The 19,504-nt window shown below is 34.0% G+C and overlaps 1 protein-coding gene across 12 annotated transcripts in view; it reads right to left on the bottom strand.

Moving 5' to 3' along the window:
• Positions 1 to 11,149, bottom strand: part of LOC145822598 (uncharacterized) — an 18,764-nt gene extending 7,615 nt beyond the window's left edge. For 5 of the 12 annotated variants that reach the window (XM_082919997.1, XM_082919995.1, XM_082919996.1 and 2 more), the window contains exons 1-5: positions 10,953 to 11,149; positions 6,398 to 6,445; positions 5,288 to 5,335; positions 4,510 to 4,576; positions 3,924 to 4,003 (exon numbers count right to left, since the gene is read on the bottom strand). In XM_082919997.1, the coding sequence (XP_082776123.1) occupies positions 3,924 to 4,003; positions 4,510 to 4,576; positions 5,288 to 5,335; positions 6,398 to 6,445; positions 10,953 to 11,068 (359 nt within the window). In that variant the 5' untranslated portion in view covers positions 11,069 to 11,149. Of the gene's footprint in view, positions 1 to 1,422; positions 1,705 to 3,923; positions 4,004 to 4,509; positions 4,577 to 4,684; positions 4,858 to 5,287; positions 5,336 to 6,397; positions 6,446 to 6,541; positions 6,612 to 10,952 lie in introns of those variants that run through there. The other 7 variants (XR_014364119.1, XR_014364118.1, XM_082920002.1 and 4 more) reach the window with 4 other exon arrangements.
• Positions 11,150 to 19,504: the final 8,355 nt, after the last annotated feature.

The following is a 19,504-nucleotide window of genomic DNA, read 5'->3' as shown; positions in this document are numbered from 1 at the left end:
ATCCCATAAGTTTGAGTGAAGCCTTTAGCCACCAGTCTCGCCTTGTATCTCTCAACGCTTCCATCTGCGTTACATTTTATCGTAAACACCCATTTACACCCAACTGTTTTCTTGTCTTTGGGTAGATCAACTATCTCCCAAGTACCACTTCTCCTTAAAGCATTCATCTCCACCATGACTGCTAATTTCCAATTCGGATCATCCAGTGCTTCCTGTATATTCCTTGGAACAAACAAGTGTGAAATCCTAGATGTGAAAGCTCTATGGTTTTTAGACAGTCTTTGATAGGAGAGGTAATTTGCAATAGGATGTTTAATGCAATTTCGGACACCTTTCCTAATTGCTATAGGAACATCAAGGTCGGAAATAGAAGGAATAGGATTACCTAAAATTTCGATGCCAGAACTCGGGTGGACATTCGGGTCATTAGGATGGACATTCGGGTCATTATTCCTCAGATGAAATCGCTTCCTAGTATAAACCTGAAGCTCAGGATTTAAATCATTTTGTAGTACTTCTCCCTCTAAACAAGAATCTTCTTGACTAGGCACCATAGAACTTGGTTCACCTAAGTGATCATTATCAGACAGATGTGATTTTTTTGTAGGATAAATGACATTGGGAAGCGGGATAGAAATATCCCAAAAACGGTCTTCTACTCCACTTGTCTCCCCCTGAAGAGAAGTGTTGGGGAAATAGGATTTTGTTTCCACAAATGACACATCCATACTCACATGAAATTTCTTGGTTTGAGGATCGAAACACTTATACCCCTTTTTGTTTGAGGAATAATCCAAAAAAACACATTTTATAATACGGGGGTCAAGTTTTGAACGAAATTGACTAGGAACATGAACATAGGCAGTACATCCAAAAACTTTGGCGGGTAAATCAGAAAACAATCTCGTGTCAGGAAAAAAAGTTTTGAGACAATCGAAAGGTGTTTTGTATGTTAACACCTTTGTAGGCATCCTGTTTATCAAATAAGAGGCTGTTAAAATTGCTTCGCCCCATAAATATTTAGGAACATGCATGTAAAACATTATAGCACGTGCTACTTCAAGTAGATGTTTATTTTTTCGTTCTGCAATGCCATTTTGTTAAGGGGTATCCCGACATGTAGATTGATGAAAAATCTCATTTTTTTCCAAAAACTCACCCAACTGCTCATTGAAATATTCTGTTCCATTATCAGAATGTAAAATACCAATTTTGATTTGAAATTGGTTTTCAATCATATTGTAAAAATTTGTGAATAAATTTTTCACGTCAGATTTTTTATTCATCAAATAAATCTAACATAAGCGGGTATGGTCATCAATAAATGTAACAAACCATCTTTTACCAGAAAGAGTAGTGATTTTAGAAGGGCCCCAAACATCACTATGAATCAAATAAAAAGGTTTGGAAGCCTGGTAAGGTTTTGGCAAATAAGTAGAGCGATGAAATTTTGCAAAAATGCAACTTTCACAATGAAAAGAAGAACAATCAATCCCTTTAAATAATTCTGGAAATAAATGTTTCAGATAAAGAAAACTAGGATGTCCTAGCCTATAGTGCCATAGCATTATTTTTTCTCGAACAGAGATTGAACTAGTACTATTAAAGCTCTGAGCTTTTTTTATTACTAACAAGTACTTCATCAAAGTAGTAAAGACCTTCAAGCATCCTAGCACGCCCAATCATCATCCCCGAGTTCTGGTCCTGAAATTCACAATGGGATTCAAAAAATGTAACACGACAATTAGAATCCTTAGATAGTTTACTGACAGACAAAAGGTTACAGGTTAAGTTGGGGACGTGAAGAACAACATTGAGATTAATTTTCTCAGTTAGTTTAATAAATCATTTTCCTGCAATAGGTGAAAAACTACCATCAGCTATTCTGATTTTGTCATGACCAGAACAAGGGAAATAGGTACTAAATAAATGGGAAAAATTAGTCATGTGATCGGAGGCACCGGAATCTATGATCCACGGAGAGAAGTTTAGGCAAGAGAAGGCTTTAGGATTTCTACCTGTTTGTGCCAACAAAACACTAGGAGTACCGGATAAGGAGTTGGATTTTATCAGCTTTAAGAGTTGATCAATCTGCTCTTTGTTGAAGGGACCTGAATCGGCTTCATTAGCGGTAGGAAAGCCACGATTCTTCTCTCCTTGTTTGCTGCTTTTCCAGTTGGCAGGTTTGCCATAGATCTTCCAACACGTTTCGCGTGTATGGCGAGGCTTGTTGCAAAAATTACACCAGACCCGTGGCTTATCATCAAACCTGCGCTGGTAATTTGCAGCCTTGTTGGCCGCAGTATCGCTAATTAAAGCAGAAATTTCAATTGATTCACTAGTACCTTTTTTCTTAAGCATGACGGTCCTTCGGCTCTCTTCCCTTCTGACTTCGGCAAATACTTCGCCAATGGATGGGAGAGGAGGTCTGCCAATAATTCTTCCTCGCACTTCATCGAACTCAATGTTGAGGCCGGAAAGAAACTTGTAAATACGGCTGTCTTCCACAGTTTTCTTGTGGTGGTTGCAGTCGTCAACCGATTTCCATTCGTATGTGTTGAAGATGTCAAGATCCTGCCACAACCTTTTCAACGAATTGAAATATTTGGTGACGGAATCATCTCCTTGACGAATCTCTCCCAACTTCAAAGTTAATTCGAAAACTTGAAATTGATTTCCTAGGTCAGAATACATTTGACTAACATTATCCCACAATTCTTGTGCAGTAGGATAGCACATGTAATTAGAGCTTATATCCTCCTCCATGGAATTGACCAACCATGTCATAACCATGGAGTTTTCAGCGTCCCAACTGTCGAACAGGGGATCATTAACAGCAGGAGCCTTCTTGTCACCAGTGATGTAACCGATCTTTCCTTGCCCACGGATATACATCCGGACAGATTGTGACCAGCGGAGAAAATTATCACCATTTAGGCGGATGGTGGTGATTTGGACAGAGTGAGAGTTTGACGTTTTCACCGGAATGGCAGCGGCAGGGGTTGAAGTGGTTTCGGACGTGACTTCCGACATGGCTATGACGGTTTTAGGGCTGCTGTGTTTTTTGTAGCTCTGATACCAACTTAGAAAATATGAGGAAGAAGAACTCCGAAAATATGAGGAAGAAGGAATATATTTCTGTTATATTCAAAACTTCTTATTTTACAAGACCAAATGACACTCCTTATATAGGAGATATTACAAACATCATTATAACCCATTATATGCCACTTACATATTATATATTACTACTATCTACCACTATCATATTATATACGTGCCACTATCTACCACCAACACCACTATCATATTCTATACATGCCACTATCTACCATCAACACCACTATCATATTCTATACATGCCACTATCTACCACCAACACCACTATCATATGCCACTATCTTATTATATGCATTAACACAAATTTCCAGCAGTTATTTATTTTGTTCTCTATCTTCTTGTCCATCATTTTGTCTAGAAATCTCAATTAAATGTCCTCTCGACTTGCTCTATTGACAAATTTACACAATAAGAACTTCATGAAGTACATTCATTCTTCCATCACCCACCATCATTACAAAAGTCAACAACTCTATGTTCCAATTACTTGGGGCCTCCAATTGGCTCTATTAAAAATAATCTAAACCAAGTAAACCAATGCACTAGGAAAATGACTAATCACAAATAACTCTGCTAAGAAACACACACCAGCAGGGTAATGAATTATGCTAAAAAAATTCAACTCCATATACATGGGACCAAAAAAGGGGTGCAAAATCGTAAATGTTAGAATCGAGCCATGAATGATTTCAATATTTCACTTATAAATTGATGGATAACATAAGACAATTCCACTCTCTCTCTCTCTCTCACACACACACACACACCCACAAAACAAAAAGAAAAAAAAAATTATTCATTACCAGCGTCCAAATTGCGATTGGTTCCCATTGCTACAGGCACTCTTACTCCCAAGTTCAAGTACTGTATCAATCAAAACATTCTGCACAACATGACATCCAATCAGTAATTACCTAAATTAAGCTTATAATCCGAACAGCCATATTATGCTTTCTTCAAGTAACAATGGAGACATTTTATAATCGTGTCAGTATCCACTATATTTGGACAAAATTATAACCTTCTTATACTTCAAAATGAACTATAGAACAAACATATTTATTCCATAAAAGAAAGGTGGAAGCATAAACCTTGTACAACCAAAGCACCTAAGACTGTATGCCTACAAGCATATACAAATCCCCCATAAAATCAATAATCGAAGAGAAACAAAATGGAGCACTCTCACATCCAACAAAACAAGAAACAAGTATAATTCCCTTTAAACAATGGATAGGGGGGTTAACAGTTACTTTCAAGAGACAGAAAAATTTTAACCTTGAAATTTCAATGGCTGTAGTATGTAATAAGCAAAGGCATTGCTACATACAATAGCATGGTGACTACTACAACACACACATGAATGGAGAATGTAAGGAGAAAAGTTACCTTCACGATATGGAGCCCATTCATGTTTGTGCAAATGATGTTCAGCATCAAGTGGGGGCAAAAGACCCTGCAAAATTTTAGGATGTGAGCAACTTGTAGGGTTTCATGAACTAACAAGAAAAAAAAGAAAAGGAATACTGATCAAATCCCAGTAAAATAGATATTAAGTTCACACCACAAAACGCAAGTTGTTATCCTTTAGAAATAGACTTTTTCTCAAATAATGTGGTGTTTCGAGGTATTGCAAGATCCTTATAAGAAAAGCTGCGCTGCTTTCATAATATTGTCATGCACTGTGGTAACAGTTGAATCATTCACTGAACTACTATTGTTGTCAAATACCACCACCTGTTTATATACGAATAGTTAGAACCCCCCTTTTTGATGAACAAAATAGCTAATGTTAACAGCTAAATATCAAGAACCCCAGCTCCTCTTTTCACCAATAAAACAAACAAATTCAATAAAATCCATTACTCTAATTTAGGGTCAAACCCATAACAAAATACCATTTTGATAGAATACAAAACTCATTAATAGTAACAATACCATTAATTCAATAAAAAACATCCCAGCAATAATACATAGAACTATTTTAGATTATACACTTAAAGTTTATAATTACTCAGATTTCCATTTTGATAGAATATAAAACTCATTAATAGTAAGAATACCATTAATTCAGTAAAAAACAGCCCACCAATAATACATATAACTATTTTAGATAATACACTCAAAGTTTATAATTACTCAAATTTTAAGAAACTCAGGTAAATACCTCTTCAATTCGGAAAATGGTTGCAGCGCGTGCAATTTGACCGGCCAACTGAAAAGAAACAAATGAAAATGAGAAAATACCAATACAACCCAGACATATGGAAAGAATAGAAATAGTTCAACTCAGCCATATACAATAATTTAGGTTTAATAAAGCCAAGTTTTCCATTATCAGCGGCAAGTGATCAAACATTTGAGCTGCAAACTTCAATTACTCTAAGAAAATAATATTGGGCTTCTCCCTTTTTTTTATTTTATATTTTATTTTGAGACAATTAGGTTCATTAATCACTTCTATGAAAAACATCATGCAAAGCAACAAACCTCATTTTAATAGCTCCATCACAGGGACCATATTTTTGGACCTTGGAGTATCACCATTATTGTGTTTGTCCATAACAACATCCAATCAATATGTAATGATAAACAAACAAATTCCAGTGAACTTATCAGGAAAGCACAAATACGTACAAATTTATTTTAATCTAGACAAAAATTAGAATCATCAAATCATCAAAGAAGTATATACAAGGTGTGGATTCCGCCAACATGTGATGGGGAACTATAATGGTAGCTATAAATTTGGAAGAAAACAAAAAACACCCCTGCCTTTAACCATGGACCACATCAGGTTCTATTTTAGTGTGCCCTTCCTAAGGCTCCGTTTCAAAACAAGATGGAACCCTTTACATACATCATGCCTATAAGCTCTGAGATAGAGAAAAATAAGAGAGAATGATTGAGAAAACATCATGCCCACATCAGGTTCTATTAAATCAATATAAACACATATACATATTACTTCTCTAAGTCACATACTCAAATTATAAAAGCAGAAGAGAAGAATTCCTAATAGTACCACAGCAAAACAACAGACTAATACTTCAACAACAAGTGCTAATTTAATAGCAATTTTCAAACCATCCAGCAACAAGAAAATTCAGAATTAAAAAATTTCCCAAATAGCAAGAGTCCCACCATTTCTTAAACATAAATCCTCTGTGAGAAAAATTTCCCAAATCAACTTAAAACTAGCAAAAATTGCTAGAATCAACCTAAAATCACTCAAATGGAGAGAGAGAGAGAGAGAGAGAGAGAGAGAGTATTATACCAGTTCTTTTGCATCCTTCCTTTGCTGTCTAGTTCGATTGTCTGAATACTGAATGAAACATACACACAAGGAAAATTAAGTCAGACACAACTTCAATGAATATGTTATATGAAATGCTAATTGAGTCACTACAATTTTGCTTACACTACAAATCCTCTGTGGATCCATCATGCACCAGAAATTAATATAGAGAACATTAACTTAAGTCCAATGACTACAAAATAAAAAAAGCAGCCAAAGGAATTGCATGAGAAGAAATTAAACGCAAGTTTACTGCATAGAAATGAAATGAAACAGTCAGTAGGGGAAAGTATATAAGAAGTAAAGAAAGAAAAGCAGGGAATCAGAAAATTATATTCCCAAACAAAGAACTGTTTGAGATGCAACTTCACAATCATTCAAACTTCCACAAAGTGATAAAACAATCTTTTCTTTTAAAAAACGTATGAGTTAATTCTAGTCCTTGAACAAACCAGTATTCTGTTAGGATCAATTTCAAATTTATAATTATAAAACTTTCAAAAAAAATTAATGTAAATCTAAACTCATTGATTACCACATTTAAAAATTAAAATTAAGCAAATTAAAATAAAAAAAAAAAAACACAAACACAAACACAAACACAAACAAACAAACATCTAATAACAGTCTATTGAAGTTCCAACTACAATTCGAATCGCAATAGCATAAATAAAATAAAGGGCTCAGAGGCAAACCTAACAATTAAAACCATAATAGCATTAAAGCAAGCTTGAATTAAACAGAACTCAATTTCAAATTAATCAAATTTTAATCCTCATTAATAGCAAAAGTCTAGTTCATCTTTTTGTTGTAAAATTAGGTAATCCAATACAACAGCCTCCCCAAAAATTCTAAAAATTTTGTTTGCCCTAAATTCTAAGTAGAAAATAGCATCAGAACACCGAACACAATTCCAAAATTACAAACAAAATGAATAAAATTTGTTCAACCGGACAAAAACTTGAACTAATCATTGCATTCTTCATAGATACACATACATATGTATGTATAGGCGGGGAGAGAGAGAGAGAGAGATTGAAAATGCTCTAGGAAGCACAGATATGGATACGAGATACGGATACGACACGATACGGATACGACAATACGACAAAATAAAAAAAAATAGGATACCGGTACGGCTAGGATACGTTTGTGAAAAATATATTTTTTAAAATTATTAATAGTGAATTACACATAAGCTAAAGAACATTGAGAAACCACAATGTAATTTTATAATGCAAAATATTAACCTTTAAGAATTTTGTATTAATTTAAGCTAGTAGCTTGTTTCCTTCTTAAATTTTTAATAGGTCTTGCAAATATTTCATTTCAATATCAAGTTTAATATATTTATATTATAATATTAGAACAATTCACAACTTGTCCCTATACTTTTTCCTTTGACACTAGTGAAAAATATTGTATTCAAGTTTACTTGCTTATTTATTTATTGATAATTAATTTTACTATTGTTATATTCTCTTATTAATTTTTACTTTCTATGTAGTTATAGGGGACATGAATGAAATAATTAAGATATATCAATTTGATAAATTTTATTATTTAACTCAGTATGCTCTTCTTATCGAAGAACTTAATAAAGTATTAGAAAAATATTCTTATTTTTATACTTGCAATTATATTATATTATATTACTATGCAAGAAATATTACAATTCTAATTTCATAAAACAAGTAAACATGACTTGGAATATCCGATACTTCAAAATTAAGTATCTGATACTCCAAAATTAATGAAAAAATATTAAAAAGTATCCGATACTTTTAATAAGTATCCGATACGTATCCGCGAGTATCCAAGGAGTAGCGGTATCCGATACGGATACGTCACCCTATTTAAAGTATCCGTGCTTCATAGAAAATGCACCAAATCGCTATTGAATCAAAATTTGCTACAATCTCTGTTAGAAACCAAATCAATCTTGTATATATCTGTAAAAAAATTGATAAAATGATCGAAGATCTTGTAATCTCTGTGTGTGTGTGTGTGTGTGAAACTCAGCAAAAAATTAGAAGATCTCAAAAAATTGTGCGTGAAGATGAAAATGTCAGCAACCATAAAAATCATTGATTTACCTTCAGATTAAAGCCAAAGAACTCTGATCTGCATTAGAGCCATGAAAATGACATCAATCATGGCAAGTTAGGGCAAGAGGAGTCCTAGACAGAGATCGATCGATTGATTGATTGTGAAAATGAGATCGATTGAAGATGAAGATCTCCATTGGAGTCCTAGATAGAGATTGATCAATCGATTATGAAAATGAGATGGATTGAAGATGAGGGTCTCCATTGGAGTCCTAGAAGGAAGGAGTGAATTTGGCAAATTAGGGCTGAAGGGAGAGAGTCTTGACTTTTTGTATGTTTGTTTTGTTTCAGCCGGACTTTTTAATTGTGAGAAGGTAAAAATTTTTGGTCCCTAAATGTTTTCAATTGGTAATGACAAAAATGTTTGGTCTCTAAAGGTGTTAATTGTGTATTTACAATTAAATTAATTTGTCTAAAAAAATATATGAATATTATACAAAGCAGAAAAGTGAAAGAGTAAGAAAGTTTAAATTTTTCTCTAAAGAATTGGTTTTAGAGACCAAATTTATTTATTCCCTATAAGTCTCCAAAACTCTAATTTCTTGTAGTGCACCTTGGACGTTTCTTTATATTAATTATATGTTGTAGTTGATCTTTATCATTATAATTGTAATTCATTGGGTTTCATTGTAATATCATATATGAATCAATAAAAACAGAACAAAAAGAAGTAGTCCTAATTTTATCACTTTAGAGTAAAAACACATATGAAGTGGCATAAATTTTGCTTGGCAAAAAAATAAAAAGAGAGAGAGAAAGAAGTCGCTTAAATTTTAAAAAATGCCACAATCCATCGTTTTGATAATATATACATATATATAAGAATAGAGTTTCCCTTTGAATATTAGAGAATTAGCATCACCATACTATTCGATAAATTATGACAAGAACCCATGAATGCCATATTTTGCAAATCACTTGGGCCACTCCATCTTCTTCCTAGAGAAAAAAATGAAGTGTCCAAGATTTTTTGCACGTAATTTTTATGCATAATTTAGTCTTTTATAATCCTTTTATTTTGCACCAAAAGACTCACTATTGATTCAAGTAATGTGACTATTACTCACTTATAGTTAGCGGATGATACAATTATTTTTTGTAATAATGATTTTGATGAACTTTGAATGTGAAGACAATGTTAAGGCATTTTCAATTGATCTCTAGATTAAAGATTAACTTTGAGAAGAATCAAATTTGTGGGATAGATGACGCATAGAATTTCATGAACGAAGCAACCTTTCAGCTCAAGCGTAAATAAAGGTATTTACATATTAGATCTTGGCCAATCTTTGGGTGCCAATCTAGGTAGAATCAAGACATGGCAACCTATAGTTGATAAATTTAAAAAGAAGTTGGCCTTGAGAAAAAGGAAGCATCCATCCATTTATGAGAGGATTACTTTGATTAAATTTTTTGTATCAAATCTTCCAATACACTACATTTCATATTTCAAATTACCTAACGTTGGGTTTGGATTGGAGCATTTAGGAAGGGATTTGGAAAAGGAAAAGAAAAATGGTGGTGAAATTTGAATAAAATATACTTACATTTCACTTAGTGTCACACACTTTTTCCGTTTCCCTTTCTGAATCACTTCCTAAATCTCTCAACCAAACACAGCGTAAAGGAATTGGAAAATTGTCAAAGGAGATTATGGGATGATAGGGATGAAAAAAGAAAACTTCATCAAGTCAAATGGAACACAATTTCGAATGAAAGAAACTGGTTATTGGATTAGGCAGTTTAAAAAATTGCTTTGCGAGCCAAAAAGTAGTGGTGCTTTAGGTCTGAGAAATGATAATTATGGCATAGATAGAGTGATGACTGTGAAATATGGCCTCAAACTGATTGCCAATTCTCTTAAGATTAAATTGTTCTCTCTTTTTTTTTTGGTTTGCGAAAATGATGGTGTTTCATGCATTATGCAAACTAAACTAAGTCGTAATAAATCGTATTGAATCAATTAAATCGTAAGATTCATTTAATTTAAGATTGAAAAACAAGAATGGAATCATTTGGTTGAAACTCGTATCAAATCCTATGAATGGAATAGTGAATTGTAAGAATCTAAAAAGTGTATTTGTTACAGACAATACCAAAAATGGAACACAAAGAATCTATTCATGATAAATAAGAAGTCAATTTTCAAAAGTACCAAGAAGATTGAAGAGGCTTCCAATCTTTAAAGAAGTAAATTTAATAACACTGCCCTAGAATAAAATTGCAAAGATTGCTTGCAATGCAAAAATGCAGGACAATCATCAAACACTAAAAGTGCATGGTTCGTTATTCACCAAAAAATGACAGAATTCATGTTTATTTCCTACCTAACAGAGATCAAGCTCTACATTATCAGACCTAAAAGAGAAGTAATCATAACACATGAACATTTAGCATCCAAAGAGTGAAGAGGGGGAGGAGTTGACCTTGGCGGTGGGGCGGTGGGGCGGTGGTGGAGCAGCGGAGTAGCTGCGGCAACACTGGGAGAGAGAGAGAGAGAGAGAGAGCTTTTTTGGGGGGAGGGGAAATTCAAGGTGTGCATTGCGATGACAGAGATGGGCTTTGGGGGTTAATTGGGCATGTTTGGTTCAAAAGCCCAATGCCAGAGTTACATCCAATTTCTTGAATATTTTACCCACATTCATTTCCCCTACTTAAAAAGAATAATACTCCTAATTCATTTGTGGCTACTCATTTATTTTATTTTATTTTTCCTTTTTCTTTTTTCCTCCCTCTCTCTCCTCCCTCCCCTCACAAAAAGTGTGGGGGTGCTGGGGTCTCCAGCACCACTGACTTAAAAATGTGGGTAAAATATTAAATAAAAAGGTAAAACATGTTTAAACTATGAATTGACTTTTGTGATTTAAAAAATTACATTCCGTCTTTTGATTTATAATTTCATAATATATAGGTCTAAGATATTGGTGAAGGATAAAGAGATTAAGGAAAGATGAAAGAATTATTTTGAGAAACTATTAAATGAGGAACATGGTGGTACGACAATAGGGAAAAAAATAGTCAGCAATATGATACACTAAGATTATAGGTTTTATCCCAGGATTAAGAATTTTGAAGTGGAGATTGCACTTAAGAAGATGAAATAAAATAAGGCTTTTAAGACCCGATGATATCCCTATTGAAACTTGGAAGTGTTTAGGTAAAAATGGGATTGCTTGGTTGATTAGGTTATTTAGCAAAATTTTGTTGATTAGGAACATGTCAAATGAGTGGAGGAAAAGTATTTTAGTGCCAATCTATAAGAATAAATGAGATGTCTAGAATTGCAATAACTATAGAAGAACCAAGCTAATGTGCCATATAATTTGGGTGTTTGGGAAGAAGCTTTTTTAATTTTTTTTGGCTAAAATAGCACTAAAAGACAAAATAGACTAAAATATCCAATAAAACAAAATGTCACATCAAACCCATATCATTTCACTTTTTTTCTCACAAATATCACATCCAACTATAAAAAAATCAAACTATCTTCCCAAACACAAAAATTTTAGCCTCCTAAAATAGCCAAAAACTAAAATAGCCTACTAAAATAGCAACTTTCCAAACATCCACAATGAAAGTGTGGGAGATGGTGATGGAACCCCGATTACAAGATATAACAGAGGTGTTAGAAAATCAATTTGGGTTTTTACCTAGCAGGTCAACAATAGAAGCGATCTATTTTTGAGAAGAGTAATAGAAAAGTATAGAGAAAAGAAAGAGACATTCATATGATGTTTATCGACCTTGAAAAAGCATATGATAGAGTGTCCCAAGATATAATATGGGGGGTGTTAGAGAAGAAATGGGTAACAAAATGTTACATTGATGTGATTAGGGACATGTATGAAAGGGTGGTGACCACTATTAGATCGCTTGCTAGAGAAACAAATGAATTTTCTATCACTGTAGGGTTACACCAAGAATCTACCTTAAGTCCTTATCTTTTTGCTTTAGTTATGGATGAGTTGACGAGAAATATTCAGGATGACGTGCTATGGTGTATGCTTTTTGCAGACGATATCGTGTTAGTGGATGAGACTAGAGAATGAGTTAACATAAAGTTAGAGATTTGGAGAAAAGCTCTTAAATCTAAAGGATTCCGGATAAGCAGAACTAAGATAGAGTACATGCAGTGTAAATTTAATAACAGTAATAATGAAAGCAAAGGAAAAGTGAAGATTGAGAACCAAGAACTGCCTAAGAGTGAACATTTTCGTTATTTAGGGTTGATTATCATAACAGTGGGGCAAATTGATGCGGATATGGCCCATAGGATTAGGGCGAGATGGTGTAAGTGGAGAAGTGCGTCTGGAGTACTGTGCAATAAACGAATACCTACTAGACTAAAAGGTAAGTTTAATAGAACGGCTAGTAGACCAGTGATGTTGTATGAGATTGAGTGTTGGACAACCAAGAAACAACATGTAGATAAGATGAGTGTGGCTGAGATGAGAATACTAAGGTGAATGTGTGGCAAGAGTAGACAAGACAGAATTAGGAGTAACACCGATAGAAAATAAGTTGAGAGAGAATCGATTGAGATGGTTTGGTCATATTCAACGAAAACCAACATAGGCAGTAGTGAAGAGATGCGATACTGTAACAGAAGATGGAAGTGTTAAGGGACGGGGTAGGCCTAGATTAACGTTGGTTAGCGTTGTAAATAGAAATATGGATCTACTTAATTTGACTAATGAAATGGCCTTTGATAGGGTCGCTTGAAGAAGAAGAATTTATGTAGCTGACCCCATTTGATGGGACTTAATGCTTGGTTTGGTTTGATTTATGAGTCCATTAATAAATCATCAAGTCAATCAATAATTTTAATAATGTCATAAATACATTTCAATTAATTGTTCAAGTAGTTTTATTATTGTATCAAAGAACAATTATGAATTTTATTGTTTTAGTTAATTATGTTACATAAAAAAAAAAACTCTGATAATAGAGTATTTGTAATTTTTCAAATCATAAGGAACAATTTATATTTTAAAAAATCTCAAAAGATATATTTGTAATTTATCCAAAAATAAAGTATAAATATAATTTCACTTTTGTAAAAGCTAAAAGTAGATCTCTACATGCTTCCTCAATAATTAGTTTGTTTTAATTTATTTAAATTATTTGTGTCACATAAAATATAAATAAATGTTACACTATATACTTTGTCAAAAAAATAAAAATAAAAATATATAAGTTGTACCAAAAAATCTTACTTTCCAAACCTACGTTAGTGATCTTAATCATTTTCTTGTCCTTGTGTTTATATGATAAATTAAAAATTGACACCCATCATTTTACATCATTATGAGTGAAATTGTAGAAGTTTTATTGGGGGTCTCAAATATTTTTCTATATTTATATTGATCTAATAATTATAATTACATGATTTTATAAAAATAAAAAAAATATAAAAAAATGTGGGATAAGTATGTTTTTAAAATTAGAGATTTTTTTAAAAGAAAAATAAAATAAAGTTATGTAATTACAATTGTTGATTTAATCTAATTTTTATATGAATAATCTTAGTATAGAATTCAACAAGATAAATAGTTTGAATCACTAAAGTAGGATTTGTAGTTAGGAATGGAGCCAAAATTTTAAGACAGGGGGCCAAAGACTATGTATATCCAACTCTAATTACATTTATATTTTTTTATATATTCTAATTTGCAAGTTGCAAATGCATCAAAATATATCAATAGTAAATAAAAACAAAGATACTTAAAGGATTTTTTTTAATTACCTTCTATTTTTATCACTTATTTTATATTTATTTAGTCAAAGTTAATAATATTTTATTAAATTTAGTATGAAAAGTGACATTTGAGTGGGTAAAATAACTTTACAAATAATACATTGCTACTGAAAAGTTAACTTAAAAATTAAATAGGGAGGCAATAAAATACTTATCCTTCAAATATATAATATATATATATATAGGTTATAAAAAAGAATTTTTTTTTTTTTTGGGGGGGGGGGGGGAGCATGGCCACCCTTAGCCGAAGGGTAGCTCCATCCCTGTTTGAATGGATTTTCTAAGAGACTATGACGCACAATACAAGCATATTATTTAATTGGTTATTTTAATTAATTTTTTATTTTTATTTTTATGAAAATATATATAAAAAAATAGAGAGAGTGATATGACAATTTATAATGACTTTTTAATTTTTTGGACTAAAATTCACCCTCTTCAAACGGGGCCTATGTCTAACATTTATGACACCATGATCCTTAATTCTAACCAACAAAATGGACTCCAAATGAGATGGGAACTGACTTAAATAACATCAAAATAACAAAAAATTATTACATGTAAAATTGTAAAGGTGCAGCGAGAAATTAAGAGTTAGCATTGGGCCAGCCCAAGTCCACCCAACATGCTTTTTCTACAGGGGACTTACCGGTCGGTCCCATGTGTCATGGCCTTGGTTTTTCTAAGCCAACTGTGCAGTCTTAGATGCTTGACACCCCCTGGTTGTAACTTCAACTGTGCCCACTATTTAAGACCAGCTGTGAAGTTGAAAAGCAAGTTATCATCACTCATATTAGAAATTTGAAGCATTAACCCAGAGAATTCTTGGACATAGTTTTGGATAGAGCGGGTGTGCTTCAACTCCCTCATTTTCAATCGAGCTTCATGTGCCACATTTTCAGGATAAAATTGCCTCATTAGTTCGTTCTTAAATTCCTCCCATGAAGTGATAGTGCAAGTGCCCTTTTCAATTTCAGCATGCTTATGACGCCACCAAATCCCAGCAAGCTTAGTGAGATAAAGAGAAGTAGTGCGTACCTTAGCCATTTCATCGTTTAAGTTTAAGGCTTCAAAGTACCTCTCTAAGTGCCAAATGTAGTTGTCCAGCTCTTTGGCATCCCTCTTGCCATCAATCTCTTTAGGCTTTGGTGCTTCAAGCCTTGGAGTGAATCCCATATTAATGGCAACACTACCACTGGCTACAGCTTGTTTGCACATAGTCCAATCCGCCTGTGTCTCCTCCAAGCCTTCTTTCAGTTTTTGGATTTAGTCTCAGAGTTGAGAGGTAGCCTTCAAAATCCATTCCTAGAAGTCATAGCTTTCCTACTTTTGGGTCTCAGAGTTGGTCCAGATGGTATCTCGTATGGACTCAAGTAATTCCTTGACTTGGCTTTCCATATTGCCGTCAAGTTGCTCCATTCCTTGTTCCAACCAATCTAGTCGTTCCTTGACATCGGCCACGGCCACTTCGACCTTGACCACTTGGGTCTCCATGGCACTCACAATGTTGCATGACTTGTCTTTGGCCTTCTTGCCCAAATTAACGGCAGTCTCCCTTTCTGCGATTCTCCTCGGTGTGGATTACTTCCGACATCGTGTTAGTCCTTCTTTAGTCACGACACCTTCGTAACTTGGCTCTGATACCAACTGTCACGACCTTGATTTTTCCAAGCCAACCGTACGTCCTTAGATGCTTGACACCCGTCTGGTTTGCACCTAAATAAGCCTTCTTGGAAGAGAGCTAGGAAAGATTCACACCTACTTGAGGATTTCTAGAGAGATAAACTATTCTAGAGAGAGAAGATCTTGGAGAATTCTTGCTTTGTATTGTTTTTTGGATGGTTTGGGCAAATGAGGCCCTCCCTCCTTTATAGGCTAAAAGGAATATTCTAGAACTCCCTAGAGTTTTGTAGATAGTTGTAGATATTCGTACATCCTTCTAGAAATGTACATTCTAGAATGATATTAGAATAGTCTATAAGATGGAGTTGGAGAAAATGTCTAGAACACTCTCCATCATTGTAGTTTTAGAATATTCTTTGTAGCCTGTAAAAGGGGGAGGGCCTCATTTGCCCAAACCATCTAAAAAGCAATACAAAGTAAGCATTCTCTAAGAGCTTTTCTCTCTAGAATAGTTTCTCTCGCTAGAAATCCTCAAGTGGGTGTGAATCTTTCCTAGTTCTCTTCTAAGAATGCTTACTTAGGTGCAAACCAGGCGGGTGTCAAGCATCTAAGGCTGGACAGTTGGCTTGGAAAAACTAAGGTCGTGACACATGGAAGTAAGTTAATACCAGTCAAGTCCTGTCCTATTTTCATTTCCAATTTTACCCTTCAATATCACACCAAACGCATGAAGCAAAGAAGCCATCACGAACTCTCCCCTACATGCATGGACATACGTGCCTTTTCAGGGTTCTGTTGCACACAAACGTGTGAATATTTGAAAACCATTCTCAGGTGATTTTCAATTTGGAAATTGGAACAAACGAAAAGATTTTCGGTGAATCTCTCACCGTTTCCAAAGAAATCGCCAACTATTTTCATACTGATTCCGAATAGATCCCCATTAAATCTCTCACTGGTTCGATCTATATTCTGATTCGAACACCTACTCTCCCTGTTTAGTTCATCTTCAACATACATGACAATCAAACGTGAGTCGTACTCATCTTCCCTTCATTCATAACTATAATTAAGTGATAAAATTCGACTTCATAATAATCATATCTTCATATTCATTTGCTATACAATGATGGATTTACTTACTTTTACTAATTCAGTGATAAAATTTGCTATATAATGACAGATTTGCTTACTTTGCCTAATTTAGTGATAAAATTTGCTATAACAATGATAGATTTGCTTAATTTTCCTAATTTAGTGATAAAATTTGCTATACAATGACAAATTTCCTTACTTTGCCTAATTTAGTGATAAAATTTGTTATGATATATTTGTTTAATTTGCCTAATTGAGTGATAAATTTGTTATAGTGATGGATTTGCTTACTTTGCCTAATTTAGAGATAAAATTTACTTACTTTGCCTCATTGAGTGATAAATTATCAGTCTTTTTTCATCTTCATCATGATACTTTATGTTCTTTTGCATTTTGGAATCTAAACTTTGGAATCTAAACTTTGGAATCTAAAATTTGGAATCTAATTTATGTTCTTTTGCAATTTGGAATCTAAAATTTGCATAACTGAGTGATAAATTCTACTTAGTTTACCTAGCTCAGTGATAAATTCTTCTTAATCTTCAATGTTTATGCTCGATGTTTTTATACAGATGTTCTAGTCATCGTAAAAGATTACGTCATTGAGAAACAAGTTCCTCAAAGAAGAAAAAGATTAACAAAGTTGAGTGTGTTATAGAGCCAACAACAGATGAAAGTGAAAATCAAGCAGTAGTTGAATGTGAATCTAATATTGACAATAGGAAGCCCAAACAACAGCAACTGAAATAAGCTATAGAGCTCCACAAAGCAAGAGGGACAAAAAAGGTTGATAGAAGAAAAACTAGGATTGAACGGATTCATGATAATGAAGCAAAATATGTCTATCGTTCTAACATTCAATCTCTTATCAAGTTTTTCAAGACAACAAAACTCAAATAGGAGCATTTGGCACTATTGTGAAAGACTCCTTTTCACTTCTAGCTGATAGATTGAGTAAAAACAAGGTGAAATGAAGAGATTCTATGAAATATGATGACGTGGTTGTAAAAATATTACAAACTTACCAAATGGATGGAGAAACTTTCAAAATAGGTGCTAAGAAATTGAAGTTGAAAAGCAATAACTTTAATTTGATTTTTGGGATTGCATGTGGACAAAAAAAGATGAATCTCTCATATGGAAGAAAAAATAAGATAGATATGGTAAAAAGAAGAAAAATAACAGAGAGTAGAATGACAAGAACATCAATCACAAAATTAATTACTCAACTTTTGGAAAACAACAACAATGAGGATATAGAAGATGTTGTCAGGCTTGTGTGCCTCGCGATCTGTTTGCTTTTGTTATATCTGGGTACTGGGACTACAATCGGTTGGGGATTCATGAAACATATCGAGGATATTGATAGAATGAAGTTTTATGATTGGTGTGGTGTAGCGAAACAACAGCTCACAAGATCAATAGTAAGCAACATAAACCAAATCGATAAAGTCTCCGAATGTGTGATAGTCTTATTGGTAAGTAAATACCTCACTTAGATGGAGCAAGGCGGTTGGAACCCAGTGATTCATAGGAGAAATGTGGGTTGACAGAGGGGATCTCGCAAGGAAGGAAGGTTGGTCACTATTTTTGTGGATAACATTTCTGAATCCATGGATCCTAAAAGGGTTATTCAATCTTTTCCTTAAGTTTAGCATAGTAAAGGATGTGTTTATCCCAGGGAAGAGAAGGCAAATAACAAGATCTCGGTTTGGGTTTGTCAACTATGACTGTAAAATGGCTGTAGAGATTGCGATCCAGAAAGCTGATGGCTTGTGGTGTGATAATAAGGCCTTAATGGTTAAAAGAGTAGAGTATCAAAAATCCTAAACTCTTGGTCTAATGGAGCATAGGGGTCCACATAGAGGTGAAGATGGATCGAGGATTTTGCAGAGGACTTACTTGCAGCAGAGGCAATATCATGGCGGCAATAAGACATTTGCAGAGACACTAACAAGTGGTGGCTCAACTAAAAAGGAGAAGGTGGTGATCAAGGCCAAGGAGGAAGGTAATGGGTGGCGATATGATAGCTTAGTAGTGAAAATGAGCAGTTTTCTATCTTTTAAGGACTTTAGAACAGAGATATGTATTAGAGGGATGAAGGATGTGGTTGTTTGGGAGTGTGGAGGCAGAATAGTGCTGCTAACATTTAGCTCAGTCCAACATATGAGGGAAGGGAAGGCTTAGTTGGGAGATTGGGGTCAGAAGTGGTGCGACTTAGTTGAAGAATGGGAGGAAGGTCAATTTGTAGAGCAGGAGAGGTGTGTATGGTTATATTATTTTGGCATACCAATTAATCTTTGGAGTGTCACAACCTTCCGCAGTGTAGCTAGTCTTTAGGGATCAGTGGTTCAATTTGAAGAAGACATTAATAATCCTCTCACCTTTCAGCAAGGTAGAGTTTGAGTGCTTATGAGGTGTATGAAGATGATCAATACGACTATTTATCTGGAGTGCAGAGGCAAACTTATTCCGGTGAAAGTCTGTGAGGAACTTCCATAG

The sequence above is a fragment of the Camellia sinensis genome, chromosome 3, assembly GCF_055761805.1.
Source record: "Camellia sinensis isolate YWXY chromosome 3, ASM5576180v1, whole genome shotgun sequence".
NCBI lineage: Eukaryota > Viridiplantae > Streptophyta > Magnoliopsida > Ericales > Theaceae > Camellia > Camellia sinensis.
The sequence above is the reverse complement of the archived record's forward strand: the minus strand, read 5'-3'. Positions and strand labels throughout refer to the sequence as shown.